Source organism: Chanodichthys erythropterus, chromosome 14 (assembly GCF_024489055.1).
Source record: "Chanodichthys erythropterus isolate Z2021 chromosome 14, ASM2448905v1, whole genome shotgun sequence".
Classification (NCBI taxonomy): Eukaryota; Metazoa; Chordata; class Actinopteri; order Cypriniformes; family Xenocyprididae; genus Chanodichthys; species Chanodichthys erythropterus.
Window position 1 is genome coordinate 9,675,355 of NC_090234.1, and position 15,496 is coordinate 9,690,850.

General features: G+C 50.6%; 1 protein-coding gene across 1 annotated transcript in view; it reads right to left on the minus strand.

The window, feature by feature from the left end:
* Positions 1–15,496, minus strand: part of LOC137036191 (coiled-coil domain-containing protein 148-like) — a 147,064-nt gene that overhangs the window by 120,177 nt on the left and 11,391 nt on the right. Inside the window, exon 5 of the mRNA XM_067410228.1 lies at positions 11,933–12,071. Within this exon, the coding sequence (XP_067266329.1) occupies positions 11,933–12,071 (139 nt within the window). The remainder of the gene's footprint in view (positions 1–11,932; positions 12,072–15,496) is intronic.

Here is a 15,496-nt window from a genome sequence, read left to right on the forward strand (position 1 = left end):
CAAACACGTTCGCTAGGTTTTATAGCCTACATGTAGAGCCGGTATCCTCACGTGTACTCGCATCCACTAGTCGGTAGACGTGTTGTACCCACTCTAAGTGTCGGCTTGCAATGCCATTCCCGCCACTGGCCGGATACGTGCATACTTTCACTCCAGTCGTGTTCCCCGCTTGGCGAACCCTGTCGAGTTCCTCCGCCTCCCCCTTCGGCTCGGACATTGCGGAGTGTCTGATGCCAGGCCTACATCCGTCGCTGACGCTGTCTGTTGGCTGGGGCCCATATGTCGTGACCCCTCTACGTGAGCGGTCCCATATGTGTATTTTCCACGGTTTAAAACTCCCTACGGGCCGAGTCCGTGTCTTTCCCTTAGCTGCCTTAGGGAAGCGCCCCTTACTCGGGGGTGTCGGAAAGGCCTATTTCGCACTCCGCGGACAGCCGTTCGTGGACACTCTGCACCGCCCCCTAGCGTCCGCAACCCGTACAGGAACGTCCTATCTGTCCACTTTCAGCCTACTTTGCACTCCGTGTACGGCCGTTCGTGGACACTCGACGTCGCCCCCTAGCGTTGGCGCCCCGTACATGAACGTCCTATCTGTCCCCTTTCGGCCTATGCCAGGGGTAAGGGGCAAAACGTACACTTGGCCGCTCACTTAAGAAGGAAACGGGCGTCCATTTGTTGCAGCGCTCCCTCCGACTGCCTAGAAGTACAGTGGCAATCTAAATGAATGGGGTTTTTCCCACCAACGACCTAAATTCCCTTCGCAGAGCCAGCTCTGCTGTCACCTGTCAGATGAGTCTCCCCCTAGGTGGAGCCATCCCAGGGACTCCATATGCGTACTGCCCCCCGGGCCAGTCCATGTGTGTATTCCCACGTAAACTCCTCCCCCATTGGGTAGGTAGTGGTCTCCGCAGCGTCCCTTACGGGTTCGCTTCCCCAGTGTGTCTAGTTTACTTAGTGGGTAGTGGTTAGACAGCAGTAGACTCTCTCGGTGTAAGCTCGCCCCCTTCACCGCCAGCCGGTGCTATGGGCGGCTGAGCTTGTGCTGGGCACTGGAAGGGGTTTCGTAACTGTGGCGCTTTAGTTGGGATCCCAATTCGTCGGTCACTACTGACGTACGTCGAACGTGACCGACTGAAAGGGAACGTCTCGGTTACGTATGTAACCCTCGTTCCCTGAAGGAGGGAACGGAGACGTACGTCCCGTCGCCACAGTTTCTGTACCCTCGCTGTAGTGCGGACACCAGTTGTCTCCTCAGCGAAAAACAGAGTGCGATTGCATCTGCTTCCTATTTATATACACCTGTCGGGGGCGGTGCGCATTATGCAAATATCGCACGCCAATTCCATTGGCTTGTTTTAGTTTACACAAAGATGATAGGGCTCTCTAAGCGATATCCCAATTCGTCGGTCACTACTGACGTACGTCTCCGTTCCCTCCTTCAGGGAACGAGGGTTACATACGTAACCGAGACGTTTCCAATCAAATTCAAATTATTATGTTTCTAGCATGCTATATGTTTTGCCACAGTTCTTTTAATCCTAATTGGTGGATTGTGTAGCTTTTCATTTCTTAAACAACCATGTAAGAAGATGTATCATGGCCAAATTCCAGAATCTAAAAGCCAAGATTCATCAGGGTCAAACTGTGAAAGAATGGTTCAGACATTAATTGGCACCTCTGAGTCCAGACCTTAATTTCATTGAAAGTCTTTGGGATGTACTGGAGTAGACTTTACAGAGTGTTCACCTCTTGCATGGTCAATACAAGATCTTGACCAAAAATCAATGCACCTCTTGATGGAAATAAATGTTGTGATATTATTTCCATCAAGAGGCACATCAGTATTTGGTCAAGATCTTGTATTTACAATGCAAAAGGTGAGTACTCTGGGATGTGCTGGAGTAGACTTTACAAAGTCTTACAATGAATTTAAGGTCTAGACCCAATTCACGTGTGAAAATTATTCTTCATTCACCCTTCCAACAATTATTTCACAATTTGAGCCTAATGAATCTTGGCTTTTGGAATTTGGAATTGGCCATGATGCGTCATCCTACATGGTTGTTTAAAGGGCACCTATTATATGCCCCTTTTTACAAGATGTAATATTGGTCTTGGATGTCCCCAGAATGTATTTGTGAAGTTTTAGCACAAAATACACCACAGTTAATTTATTATAACCATTTGAAAATGTCATTTTTGGGGCCTGTTTTAAAAAGAGCTGTTTTGGTGTGTACCACATTTAATATAAATGAGCTGCATATCCCCGCCCTGCCTTTGGATGAGGGCGTAACTTGCATACCTATGGCAATAAACAGTCGGTAGAAGCAGAATGGCTGAGAATGAGAGACCAGCTGTTTTGTATGGCTTTCAGCCGTACATGCAGAAGACTCCGGCAGAAGAAACACAATTGAGAATGGAGCAGCCAGGACGTCTCTGAATGGTTATTTGATACATTTATGTACTTATAGAGTTTTAATCGCGTCCCCTTTGCAATTATGGATGTGCAACACACACACACACACACACTGTGATAACGTTCGCACAATTTTTTGAAACTACAAACACAAATACTGTGATAACGTTTGCTAAGTACGTTAGATACACACTATACAAACAAGGTTTAAATTATATACACAGACATTCTACGACGACAACAACTTTAGACGCATTTATTATTGAATTGGCTGACATCGACTGAAATGACAATTTGCTCAAAAAACATTAAATACACTTACTTCTGGATGTGACGTTGGATCCCACAACAGAACACTTATGTTTCTTAGGAGACATTACCGGCTGTCGTTGAAACAATGGAGGATGGTTGACAGATCACCGACGGCGGGGTCTATGCCAAAACGTCTCGGTTACATAGGTAACCCTCGTTCCCTGAAGGAGGGAACGGAGACGTACGTCGGACAGACCGACGAATAGGAATCTCGCTAGAGAGGCCAATCTACTTCGAGTGTAACTAAACGAGCCAATGCACATTGGCATGCAATCATATGCATCAGCTGCTTGCCTCGCAGCGCGGGTATATAATGAGCAGCAGGTGCGTTGCATCTTCAGGTTTTCGCTGAGGAGCCGAACCCAGCAGGCGGCAGCATCAGCAGGACAACGCCTGTGGCAACGGGACGTACGTCTCCGTTCCCTCCTTCAGGGAACGAGGGTTACCTATGTAACCGAGACGTTCCCATTCAGTCGGTCACGTTCGACGTACGTCGGACAGACCGACGAATAGGAATCCCTACCAAAGCGCCACAGGAGCTGCCCTCTTCCAGCGCTCTGTCGTGAGCCACCTGAACCCCCTTGCCTAAGGACGGTGGGACCAGGCTCACGCAGAGAGGGTCGATCACTGTTGTTCCCAAAACCCACTCAGTGCGACAATTGGATAACGCTGGGAAAGCGTAGCCTTACATGCAATAAGGAACGCTGCGGAAGCCATATCCTTCCCCGAAGGAGTTATATGGATAAGTACATATGGACTAACCTTGTAGGTTGTACAACATATGGAAGAACTGGGGTGACTCCACTCGGTGAGAGATGGGTTCTCCCAGAGGGAAAGACACGGGCTTCGTTTAGGAGCAGCCGTGGAAAAAGCCATATGGGATCCCCGTAGGGTCACACATATGGAACCCAGCCTAAATCCGGTTCTCAAGGATACAACGGAGTATAGGCCTGGCGCCAGACGCTCCGCCACGTCGGCTGCCGAAGGGTAACCGGAGGACTCAACAGGGTCTGCCCGTAGGGACTCTCTGGAGAATAGAATGCGCATGTAGCGCAGCAAGCCGACACTAAGCCGGGGCCTCTCCGTGCCTCTGACCTGAGGCGAGAACACGGGAGGAGACCGGCTCGACACGAAGGCTATAGTATCTAGCGAACGTGTTAGGTGTCGCCCAGCCCGCAGCTCTACAGTCTGTTAGCGAGGCGCCACGAGCCAGCGCCCAGGGAGAAGCCACACCTCTCGTGGAGTGGGCATGCAACCTGAGCGGGCAGGGCACGCCCTGAGCTTGGTAAGCCAGGGCGATGGCATCCACTATCCAGTGGGCCATCCTCTGCTTGGAGACAGCCTTTCCCTTCTGCTGGCCTCCGTAACAGACAAAGAGCTGGTCTGAGGTCCTGAAGCTTCGAGTTCTGTCTATGTACAGTCGCAAGGCGCGAACTGGACAGAGCAAAGCCAGGGCTGGGTCTGCCTCCTCCGAGGGCAGCGCTTGCAGGCTCACTACCTGGTCCCTGAAGGGAGTGGTAGGAACCTTGGGCACGTAGCCAGGCCGGTTCTCAGTACTACGTGGCTGTCACCCGGCCCGAACTCTATGCACGATTCGTCGACCGAAAATGACTGCAGGTCCCCTACCCTCTTGATGGAGGCCAATGCCACCAGCAGCAAAGTCTTCATAGAGAGAATCTTTAAGTCTGCTGACAGCAAAGGCTCAAAGGGAGCAATCTGGAGTGCTCTGAGCACCAGAGTAAGGTCCCAAGACGGTATGGAGGGGGGACAAGGAGGATTTAACCGTCTCGCCCCCCTAAGGAACCTGATGACCAGGTCGTGCTGACCAACAGATTTGCCATCTATGTGGTCGTGGTAAGCGGAAATGGCAGCAGTATGGACTTTGAGGGTGGAGGGGGACAGCCTACGCTCCAACCCTTGCTGCAAGAAGGAAAGCACGACTCCGATCGAGCATCTTCGGGGGTCTTCTCGGCGAGAAGAACACCACTCGACGAACAGGTTCCACTTCGAGGCGTAAGCACGTCTCGTAGACAGTGCACGTGCCGAAGTGATGGTGTTAAGTACCTCAGGGGGTAAGTCACCTAGATCCTCCGCGTCCCGTCCAGGGACCAGACATGGAGTTTCCAGAGGTCTGGACGCGGGTGCCAAAGAGTGCCCCGTCTCTGAGAGAGGAGGTCCTTCCTCAGAGGGATGGGCCAGGGAGGGGCTGTCGCGAGGAGTGAGAGTTCTGGGAACCAGGTCCGGCTGGGCCAGTAAGGCGCAACTAACAAGACCTGCTCCTCGTCCTCCCTGACTTTGCACAGGGTCTGTGCAAGTAGGCTCACTGGGGGAAACGCATATTTGCGCAGGCCCTGGGGCCAGCTGTGAGCCAGTGCATCTGTCCCGAGTGTCCCCTCGGTCAGAGAGTAAAACAACTGGCAGTGGGAGGTTTCTGGTGAGGCAAACAGGTCTACCTGAGCCTCTCCGAACTCTCTCCAGATCAGCTGAACCACCTGGGGGTGGAGTCGCCACTCTCCTGGCAGCGCAGCTCGTGATAGCTCGTCGGCCACACGGTTGAGCACACCGGGGACATGAATGGCGCGAAGCGACCTCAGATGCTTCCGACTCCACAGGAGGAGATGGCGGGCGAATTGCGACATGCGACGGGAGCGTAGACCACCTTGACGGTTGATGTACGCAACGGTCGCAGTGTTGTCCGTACGGACCAGTGAATGCTTGCCCTGAAGCAGGCCTTTGAGGCGGCTATTGACGTGCCAATGCAGATGGGGTCCCGTCCAAACCCCTGAGACTGCATGCCCGTTGTACGTGGCACCCCAGCCGGTGGCAGAAGCATCTGTGAAAACCACAGCATGCCGGGACACTTGTTCTAGGGGCACTCCTGCCCGAAGAAACAAAGGGTCCGACCACGGACTGAAGGTTCGGCGGCACTCCTGAGTGATTGGCACCCGGAACGTGCCGCGTTGCCACGCCCATCTCGGGACTCGGCCATGAAGCCAGTGCTGAAGCGGTCTCATATGAAGCAGACCGAGCGGTGTTACAGCCGCTGCAGCCGCCATATGCCCCAGGAGCCTCTGAAAGAACTTCAGTGGGACCGCTGTCCTGCCATTGAACGTATTCAGGCAGTTCAACACCGACCGAGCACGTTCCTCTGTGAGGCGTGCTATCTGTTCGACCGAATCCAACTCCATACCGAGAAAAGAGATCCTCTGCACTGGGGCGAGTTTGCTCTTTTCCCAGTTGACCCGAAGCCCCAACTGGCTGAGGTGACTGAGCACCAAATCCCTGTGTTCGCACAACTGATCCCGAGACTGTGCTAGGATGAGCCAGTCGTCTAGATAGTTGAGAATGCGAACACCCTGTTCTCTCATGGGAACAAGGGCTCCCTCCACGACTTTCGTGAAGACGCGGGGAGACAGGGCCAGCCCGAAGGGTAGGACTCTGTACTGATATGCTCGACCTTCGAACACGAATCTCAGGAATGGCCTGTGTCACGGAAGAATCGAAACATGGAAGTACGCGTCCTTCAGGTCGATCGCTGCAAACCAATCTCGGGGACGGATGCACTCGAAAATGCGTTTCTGCGTGAGCATTTTGAACGGTAGCTTGTAAAGGCTCCGATTCAAAACTCGCAGGTCCAAGATCGGTCGTAACCCGCCGCTTTTCTTGGGTACAATGAAGTAGGGGCTGTAGAACCCCGACCTCAAATCGGCTGGAGGGACCGGCTCTATCGCGTCCTTCGCCAGTAGGACTGCGATCTCCGCACGCAGAACAGGGGCATCGGCATCTTTCACTGTAGTGAAGAGGATGCCCCTGAACTTGGGGGGGCGCCGGGCGAACTGAATCGCATAGCCGAGCCTGATGGTCCGAAGGAGCCAGCGAGACGGACTGGGGAGCGCTAGCCAGGCTCCCAGAGACCGCGCAAGCGGCACCAAGGGGACCACCGGCGTACCCGCCGCGGGGCAGCGAGGTGGAACGCAGGGACGCGGCCCGGGAGGCTCTCTGTGTGAGGCGGCCCGAAGCGGGGTCACAGTGTGCTGTGCAACACTTACCTGCTTCCACGGGTGGACAGAGGGAGCAGTCGAGGTTTTGCCTACCTGCTGCTCGCTGCTGTCCGCTGGCGACAGAAGAGGTGGATGAGAGTGGTGAGGTTCTAGCCCTCCCACTGCTCTCCGAGCCCTCTTCGGACCCGGAGATAGAGGAAACTGCTCTTTTATTGAAAATTTGGGTACAAAAAGGGGAAACAAAAGATTCTCCACCCGGCCCTCCTCCGGGGGAAGGAGCGGTGCCGTCACCACCTCCTGAAGAGCAGTCCCGTCCATCTCCGGGTCGCCCGTCCTAGGGCCGCTTGGACTTGGCCTTGCCACCCTTCTTCTTAGGGGGTGGCTGGACGGGCTGGGCACCCCGCCCGCGACCAGCTCCACGACGCCGCTTGGATGGAGGCTGCTGCTGCTGGGGCGTCGGAGCGGGGGCGGCTGCAGGGGGGCGCCCTCGGCGACGGGCAGTCTGAGGTGCCGCCGGCGGTGGAGGTGCAGCAGCTGACCGCCTCGGCAGGATGTGACTGATGGCCTCTGACTGCTTTTGTACAGCCGAGAACTGTTGGGCAAAGTTCTCGACCGCGTCGCCGAAGAGGCCGGTCTGGGACACGGGGGAATTAAGAAACCTGACTTTGTCGGTATCCCTCATGTCCGCAAGACACAGCCAGAGATGGCGTTCCTGGACCACCATGGTGGACATCGCACGACCCACTGACCGCGCCGTAACCTTCGTCGCTCGAAGCGCGAGGTCCGTCGTGGCACGAAGTTCTTGTAGAACTTGCGGATCGTGACCACCCTCATGCAGGTTCTTCAGTGCCTTGGCCTGATGGACCTGCAACAACGCCATAGCGTGTAAGGCGGAAGCGGCTTCCCCACAGGCCTGATAAGCCTTGCCGGTAAGATCCGACGAGTACCTACAGGCCCGGGAAGGGAGAGACGGCTCCCCCCGCTAGGTGGAGTTAGGGCACAGTTGCATAGCAACGGCCCGTTCCACAGGGGGTATGCGCGTATAACCCTTAGCCGCTCCACCATCAAGGGTGGTGAGGGAGGAGGACCCACCGACACGGCTTCGGGCAGTAAAAGGTGCCGTCCACATGCACCTCCGGGAAGAAAGGCACTGGGGTGGGGGGCTGAGAACCAGCCCTTGCCACCCCGAGATACCAATCATCCAACCTCGAGGGCTCGGGACACGGTGGAGGGTTCCACACGAGCCCGACCCTGTTGGCGGCCCGGGAAAGCATAGCCATCATTTCCGGGTCTGAATCGGGCACAGTCGTCACTCCCGAGGGAGGCAGCTGCGCCGAATCGTCATCCCCAGAAGCGTCAGGCTCACCCTCCGATGCAGCGATCGACATCCGGTCGTCTTGGGGAGCTCCGAAGGATACGGATGGTACACACCTCTGGGGTGGTCCACCGCGTTCCCCCGGCAGCTCTACTGGCTGCGGAGCGCAAGAGGGGTGAGGGTTCCTAGGGGGTTGGTTCCCCGAAGGAAACGCGCTCACCGTGATCCTCAAGTCACCAGCCCCGCCGCCCGAAGCAACCCTCTGAGGAGGATTGGAACGAGGCGTGGGGATCGGGACTCCACCCCTTTGCAGAAAGTGGAGTCTCGACCGCAGCTCCGCGACGGTCATCTTCCCACAATGGGTACATGACTCGTCCACAAACGCCGCCTCAGCGTGCCTTAAGCCCAAGCACGCGATACAGCGCTGGTGACCATCCCGAGGCGCCAGGTAACGACCACATCCAGAAACACACAAGTAGAACGACATCTTTAAAAAGACGCGAACTACTCGTGTAAGCTCTTTCAAGGACTGACTCTTTTAGGTGCTGAAGCACGCAGGGGAAAAGCTGCTGCAGCACAGACAGGGAAATGTGCAGCCTGTCGTGTGCACTCTCCTTGAAGGCGCTCTCTTACCAGCTGTAATAACAGCTTTTTAGCGCTCTAGGCGCACCGTTTCACCAGCCGTGAGAACGGCCTTCATGCTGATTACAGCTTTTGCTCAAATAAAAAAGGCAAAGAAAAACAAAGGAGAAATCGGCCCCGCTGCTGCGCTGTCCGCCTGCACCGCAACCAAGAGACGTCTCGAAGAGCAGACTCGTTCATACTCGTGGTTTCAGTAGCTATCTTCTTCAGTGTTGAGAAGGTTTGGCTCCGAAGCGAAAAAGCTGAAGATGCAACGCACCTGCTGCTCATTATATACCCGCGCTGCGAGGCAAGCAGCTGATGCATATGATTGCATGCCAATGTGCATTGGCTCGTTTAGTTACACTCGAAGTAGATTGGCCTCTCTAGCGAGATTCCTATTCGTCGGTCTGTCCGACGTACGTCGAACATGACCGACTGAATGGGAACCAGATTGTCAATCAAACCACGTGGGTGGGGCTTAGCGCAATTCTACGTCACAGTGACAGCAATTTTAGAACAGGGCGTTCTGAGACAGTGCTTATGAATTATTGAGACTGTAAAAAAAACACTGGGTGGATTTTTCTCATTCTAGGGTGGTTTTGCTCACACACTGCCAACACACATTTATGGTCAAACACCATGTAAAAGTGAATTTTGCATAATAAGTGCCCTTTAAGAAATGAAAAGCTACACACTCCACCAATTAGGGTTAAAAGAACTGTGGCATCCTGGAGTATGGTCAAGTCAAGGGGTGGTGGTACTGGTTTGCTTATGTCCAATGAATGGAAGTCCAATCCTTCACCATCTCTCTCTGAAAATGGCTCATTTGAATCACATGCAATTACCATCAACTTCTTGGAGGAGTTGGATGTGTTACTCTCATCCTTCCCTGAGGATGGCACTCCTCTGCTAGTACTTGGTGATATCAACATCCATCTAGACAAACCTCAGGCTGCTGACTTCCACACGCTGCTTGCCTCATTTGATCTCAAGCGAGTGGCTACCTCAGCTACCCACAAATCAGGTAACCAATTGGACCTCATCTACACACGCTGTGGCTCCACCGACAATACACTGGTTACTCCACTACACACCTCAGACCACTTTCTCATTACTTTCACACTCAACCTGACCCCCAACTCATCACACACCCAACCACATGTCACTTTTCGGCGAAACCTACGCTCCCTCTCACCATCTCATCTATCCTCTTCGGTCTCATCCACACTTCCACCCGCTAACCAATTCTCATCAATGGACACTAACACTGCTACTGACACTCTCTGCACCACTCTATCATCTTGCTTAGATGATTTCTGCCCCCTTTTAACCAGACCAGCCCGCGCCACCCCCTCTGCCCCCTGGCTCTCTGATGTTCTCCGTGAGCATCGGTCTAGACTCAGGGCTGCAGAGAGGAAGTGGCGCAAATCTAAAAATCCAACTGACCTTAGCTTATATCAGTCACTCCTTTCTTCTTTCTCTACTAATGTCTCCAATGCTAAAAGCTCCTACTATCACACTAAAATTAACAACTCAAATGACTCCCGAACACTTTTCAAAACCTTCTCTTCTCTTCTTTGCCCGCCTCCCCTCCCTCCCACATAATTTCTTACAGCTGATGACTTTGCCACTTTCTTCACACATAAATAACAACCATCAGCGGCCAATTCTCCACACCACACACTGACAAGAACATCTTCATTGAAAACACACAAATTCTCCCCTCCTTCAACCATGGTATTGTTGGTATTCAACCAACTGTCTACTTATCTCACACAGAACAACCTCCTTGACAACCACCAGTCTGGTTTCAAGAGTGGCCACTCTACTGAGACTGCCCTGCTCTCAGTCACTGAAGCCCTGAGACTGGCACGAGCATCTTCAAAATCATCAGTACTCATCTTGCTGGATCTGTCTGCTGCCTTTGACACAGTGAACCACCAGATCCTCCTGTCTACACTCATGTCGAAGGGCATCACGGGAACCGCGCTCCAGTGGTTCGAGTCTTACCTCTCAGGTAGGTCCTTCAGGGTATCTTGGAGAGGTGAGGTGTCCAAGTCACATCATCTTGCTACTGGGGTACCTCAGGGCTCTGTGCTTGGTCCACTTCTCTTCTCTATCTACACGTCATCACTAGGATCGGTCATTCAGGATCATGGTTTCTCCTATCACTGTTATGCTGATGACACACAACTCTACCTCTCATTCCAACCAGATGATCCGACGGTTGCTGGTCGCATCGCAGCCTGCCTGACAGCCATTTCTGCCTGGATGAAGGACCACCACCTTCAACTCAACCTTGCAAAAACGGAACTGCTTGTGATCGGTGCAAACCCAACACTTCATCACAACCTTTCAGTTCAACTTGGGTCTTCAACCATCATTCCTTCCAGGACAGCCATGGAAACCTTGGAGTGGTGATGGATGATTGTCTAACCTTCACAGATCATGTTGCAGCAACGACCCGGTCCTGTAGATTTGCCTTGTACAACATCAGGAAGATTAGACCCTTCCTATCGGAACATTCCACACAAATTCTTGTCCAAGCTCTTGTTCTATCCAGACTGGACTACTGTAATGCTCTCTTGGCTGGCCTTCCAGCATGCACTATCAAGCCTCTGCAATTGATCCAGAATGCTGCAACAAGACTGGTCTTCAACGAACCGAAGAGAGCGCACGTCACTCCTCTCTTCGTCAGTCTGCACTGGCTGCCAGTAGCTGCTCGCATCCAATTCAAGGCTCTGATGTTTGCCTACAGAACGACCGCTGGCTCTGCACCGCTATACCTTAACTCACTACTTCAGACTTACGCGCCCTCCAGAAACCTGCGTTCTGCAAGTGAACGGCGCCTTGTGGTGCCATCACATAGGGGCACAAAATCACTCTCACGGACCTTCTCCGGGACTGTTCCTGGCTGGTGGAATGACCTACCACGCTCTATCCGAGCAGCTGAGTCTCTAGCCATTTTCAAAAAAATGCTAAAGACGTATCTTTTTCGTCAGCACTTGACCCAGTAGTAGTAGCACTTACCTTGACTAATATTCTTCTCCTATCTGTGTGTGTATTTAAAAAAAAAAAACAACAAAAAAAAAAATTCGCTATGAGCACTTTACTGACATAACTGTGACTTCACTCAGCACTTACATACTGTTGTTCTCATGTTGATTTGACTGATTCTACTACTCTCATTTGTAAGTTGCTTTGGATAAAAGCGTCTGCTAAATGACTAAATGTAAATGTAAATGTAAATGTATGAGTACTGACCAGTTCCTGTTGGGTTACATGTGGCAGCAATCTCTGCAGCATGTCACGGTAAAGTGAGCGCTGGTTCCTCTGACTTGGGGAATACTGACTCATTATGTGCTGGAAACACTCATGATCTGCTGCATTCCAGCAACAATTCCTGAGACACAAAGACACACAGTATACAAATAACCCTTCTCAGATAATAATTTCTAGACTACACAAGTCCATACTATGGATGTTCTTCTGCCTCAGAGTAAATAAATAAATGTAAGGTACCTTAGCCTTACGTCATTTATTAGCTCAATTTAATTGTTAAAGGGAATAAGAATTGAATCAACTGTAAATGATTCAATGTAAATGATTCAGAATTAATATTTAACACTTCATCAATTATTCGTCCAGCGAAAATTGAGGTTAGAGTATTTTACCAATTCTGGATAAAATATTATTCTGTGGTCAACAGTAAAAATATTTTATTATGATTATTGTTATTATAATTATTATATTATTATAAGCAAGAGGTAACTTGATTGACACACAATACAAAAAACTCGTATATGTGAAAATCAAAACAAGTTTTATTGACTACTTCTAATGATTACAGGAAACTGAGGCTAAACACACACACACACACACACATACATACATGCACACACATTCGCGGAGTTGATGAGTTATGAAAAGTCCCAAGTTCAGTGCTAACTTAAATTATAACCTGAGGAAAATCACAAAAGCAGAGCTTTGGCTTGATTCTTTAGGTTTAAAGGAGTTTCACCAGTTTCCAGCAAGAGAGAGAGAAGTTTGCTTGTACCTGCGTTTGCTCTGACAGCTGAGGTAATCGGGTTGTTCCGTGACTCGTGTACAGCGGAATCCGTTCTGGATTGGCTGTCTTTCAGGTGACGTCTTCTCGGGAAAGCCCTGTGGGTTGCGCGGAAGCTTTGAAGGATGCTGCTGGCTGGTGAAGCTGTTCTGATCTGAGCGTCTGGCTTGAGCGGCTCTCTTCTTGGGAGACTTTGGTCAGGTATTTGCAGAGGGTTTTGGAATCTGGATGTAACGGCTGTTGAATGATCAGCGGCGTGGCTCGTAGTCGAAATCGGCGGCTGTTAGATGGAAAATCAGCCCCGGTCCATCAGTTCTCAATGACCCATGCGACTTTTCCGCCGTGGTCAAAGTAGCGGTGCTTCGGCTACTTCTGACCGATTTCTGACTTCCAGCTTATTTCATATTTCTCCACTGACTGTCATTAGCTTGTTCGGACAGCATAGTTTTAAAGGAGCAATTCTGGCTCCCTCCTTCAGATGCGATCCTCCAATGAGACGTTGCTACGGAGATTAGACACGCCTCGTCTATTGTCTATTGATCACATCGCGTGATGTCTGCAGAAAATTCTCCTGTTTTATTAACAACTTTATAAAGTTTCTTAATATTTTCCTGATACTGAATTTCAATGTTTCATTCACACAGAATTACAGAGAATTATAAATTCTGCATTTAGAGCTCAAACACGACACACTTCTTACACACATATTACTAGACTGACCTAATTAAAACAATGATTATAAGAGAAAGAAGATGCATACAGGACTACAAACATATAAAGCATTGACTCCAACATTAGTAATCACATCATAGCAAATGTTATTCTGGATATAGTTAATACTTTAAGTAATCGACAATTGTCCCTTTTGAGATTCAAGATTGAGTCCTTCAGCATAGTTTAAACTCTGACCGGAGTCATGGGTGACCGGGTCACGATGGACGGTCACACAAGGGAGGTATTGATAGGACAGATTTGTCTTTAAATCCGTTGATGGGTGTTTTCCTGTTCCGTCCGATAATACAAGAGGGTTTTGTGAGAGAATCAATAGATTTAATGTGATCAGACCCACGTGATGGGTTCTGATTAGTTTATTGCTGATGAGCAAAGAAGTCCTTTAGACAGAGTCCTTTGTTAAAAGAAGTCACGTCATCATTTCTGTAAAAGCTAGGTTTTTCCTGTCAGGAAATGGATCTTTTGGACCAAATGAAGCTTTGTTCAATCATGCCTCTGGCTGATAAAGCCATTTGGTCACGTCTGTCGAACGGGTCCCTATAGAGTCCCCCTTTTGCTTTGCGAGGTTCCTGGTGCGAACGTCGGCAGGCACTGGAACAAGAGGCAGAGAGAGAACAGACAAACACAAAACACAAACAACGCTTCCCTCACTTGACTGAGGCCTGGTGAAGGACTTGGGTATCTTGGACTAAACGGGTTAGGAACACTCCAACTAACATAGGGGCGTACTGTTTAAGATCAGTTGTAATTGGGTGGTTTTGACTAATCTAATTGTCAGTGGTTCGACGAGGAGGTAGAGGCGTGATTTCAATCAGGTTGGTTGAGTTCTCGAGTTCGGGTTCAGGTTCTTGGTCGATTTTATCACGTCGGAAGATGCGCGGGACGCCTGACGTGCATCTATCAAAAGACTCTTGCACGGCGTTCACTCTCTTGTGCAGGATGAAGGCCAGTGTCAAGGTCACAATATATCCTACAATAGTAGAGATGCAAAGTGCTGTGTCAGCAGCAGACCCAGACCGAATGAACGACACGCCAGCGGGCGGAAGGCGAGCTATAGCTTCTAAGGCTGTATCAACAGGAGTGAGATCAATAAGTTGCATTCCTTCCTCCCTGATCCTCTCTTCCGATTCTGGATTGAGGATGAAGGAATTCGAGTTCAGCCTAGTGCTCATCGCCGTGATACACTGCAAGATCGTCGATGTGGAGGATCGAGCCCTTAGGGACATTGATCCAGAGAGTTTGGTTAGGCAGGATAATGCGTGTGGCAGCTAGTGTCGGGTCTAATTGATTCTAGGCCGCAGAAGCCCTCGGTATTATCAAATACGAATGGTTTACTCGGGCAAAGGTAATGAATGTCTTTAATGAGTGTACACATTTTTAGGTTTGAGGCCAGGTACAACTGTTTGTTGTTGTCGTGGTACGCCACGACCTCAGGAGTGTGTACTTTGACATAGGTGTTCCCTTGCCAAAATCAAACATTCACAACGTCTTTGAGCCGGTAAACATTATTCAAATCGATAATGGGCAACTGAGGAGGAAGACTAATGATAGTGAAGGAGGAAAAAGGGAAAGCATGAGGAGAGAGAGAAAAGAAAACACAAAGAGGCACAAGGACACTGAGTTTACTAGAGCAAAGTGAGTGTCACATGTGTGAAGCAACTCCTTTCTACTAGAGGTTGTTCCTAGCAGTGCTGTGGAGGAGCATGTGTAAGTGTTGTGTAAAACAAAACCAGAAAAATAAAAGTAAAAACTTTCCCTAAAATGACAAAGTCATTAGTTTGGTGTAGAGTAGGGGATTGTCGGTCTGTGTCAGTGGGTTTGAACCTCCCCCTTTTCCTGTCGGTTGGAACCTTGGTGCCTCTTTATCTGGTTTCGATGGACCCATCGGAGGACGGGCTCATTGCGGCCTTGTCTGATTTTGATTCGGTAGGCGACAGGTGAGAGCTTGTCCACGATTTCATGTGGTCCTGTCCAGTGAGGTAGAAATTTCTTTGACAGGCGATGGGGAGCTTTCTGCCTTGGCTGGGCAA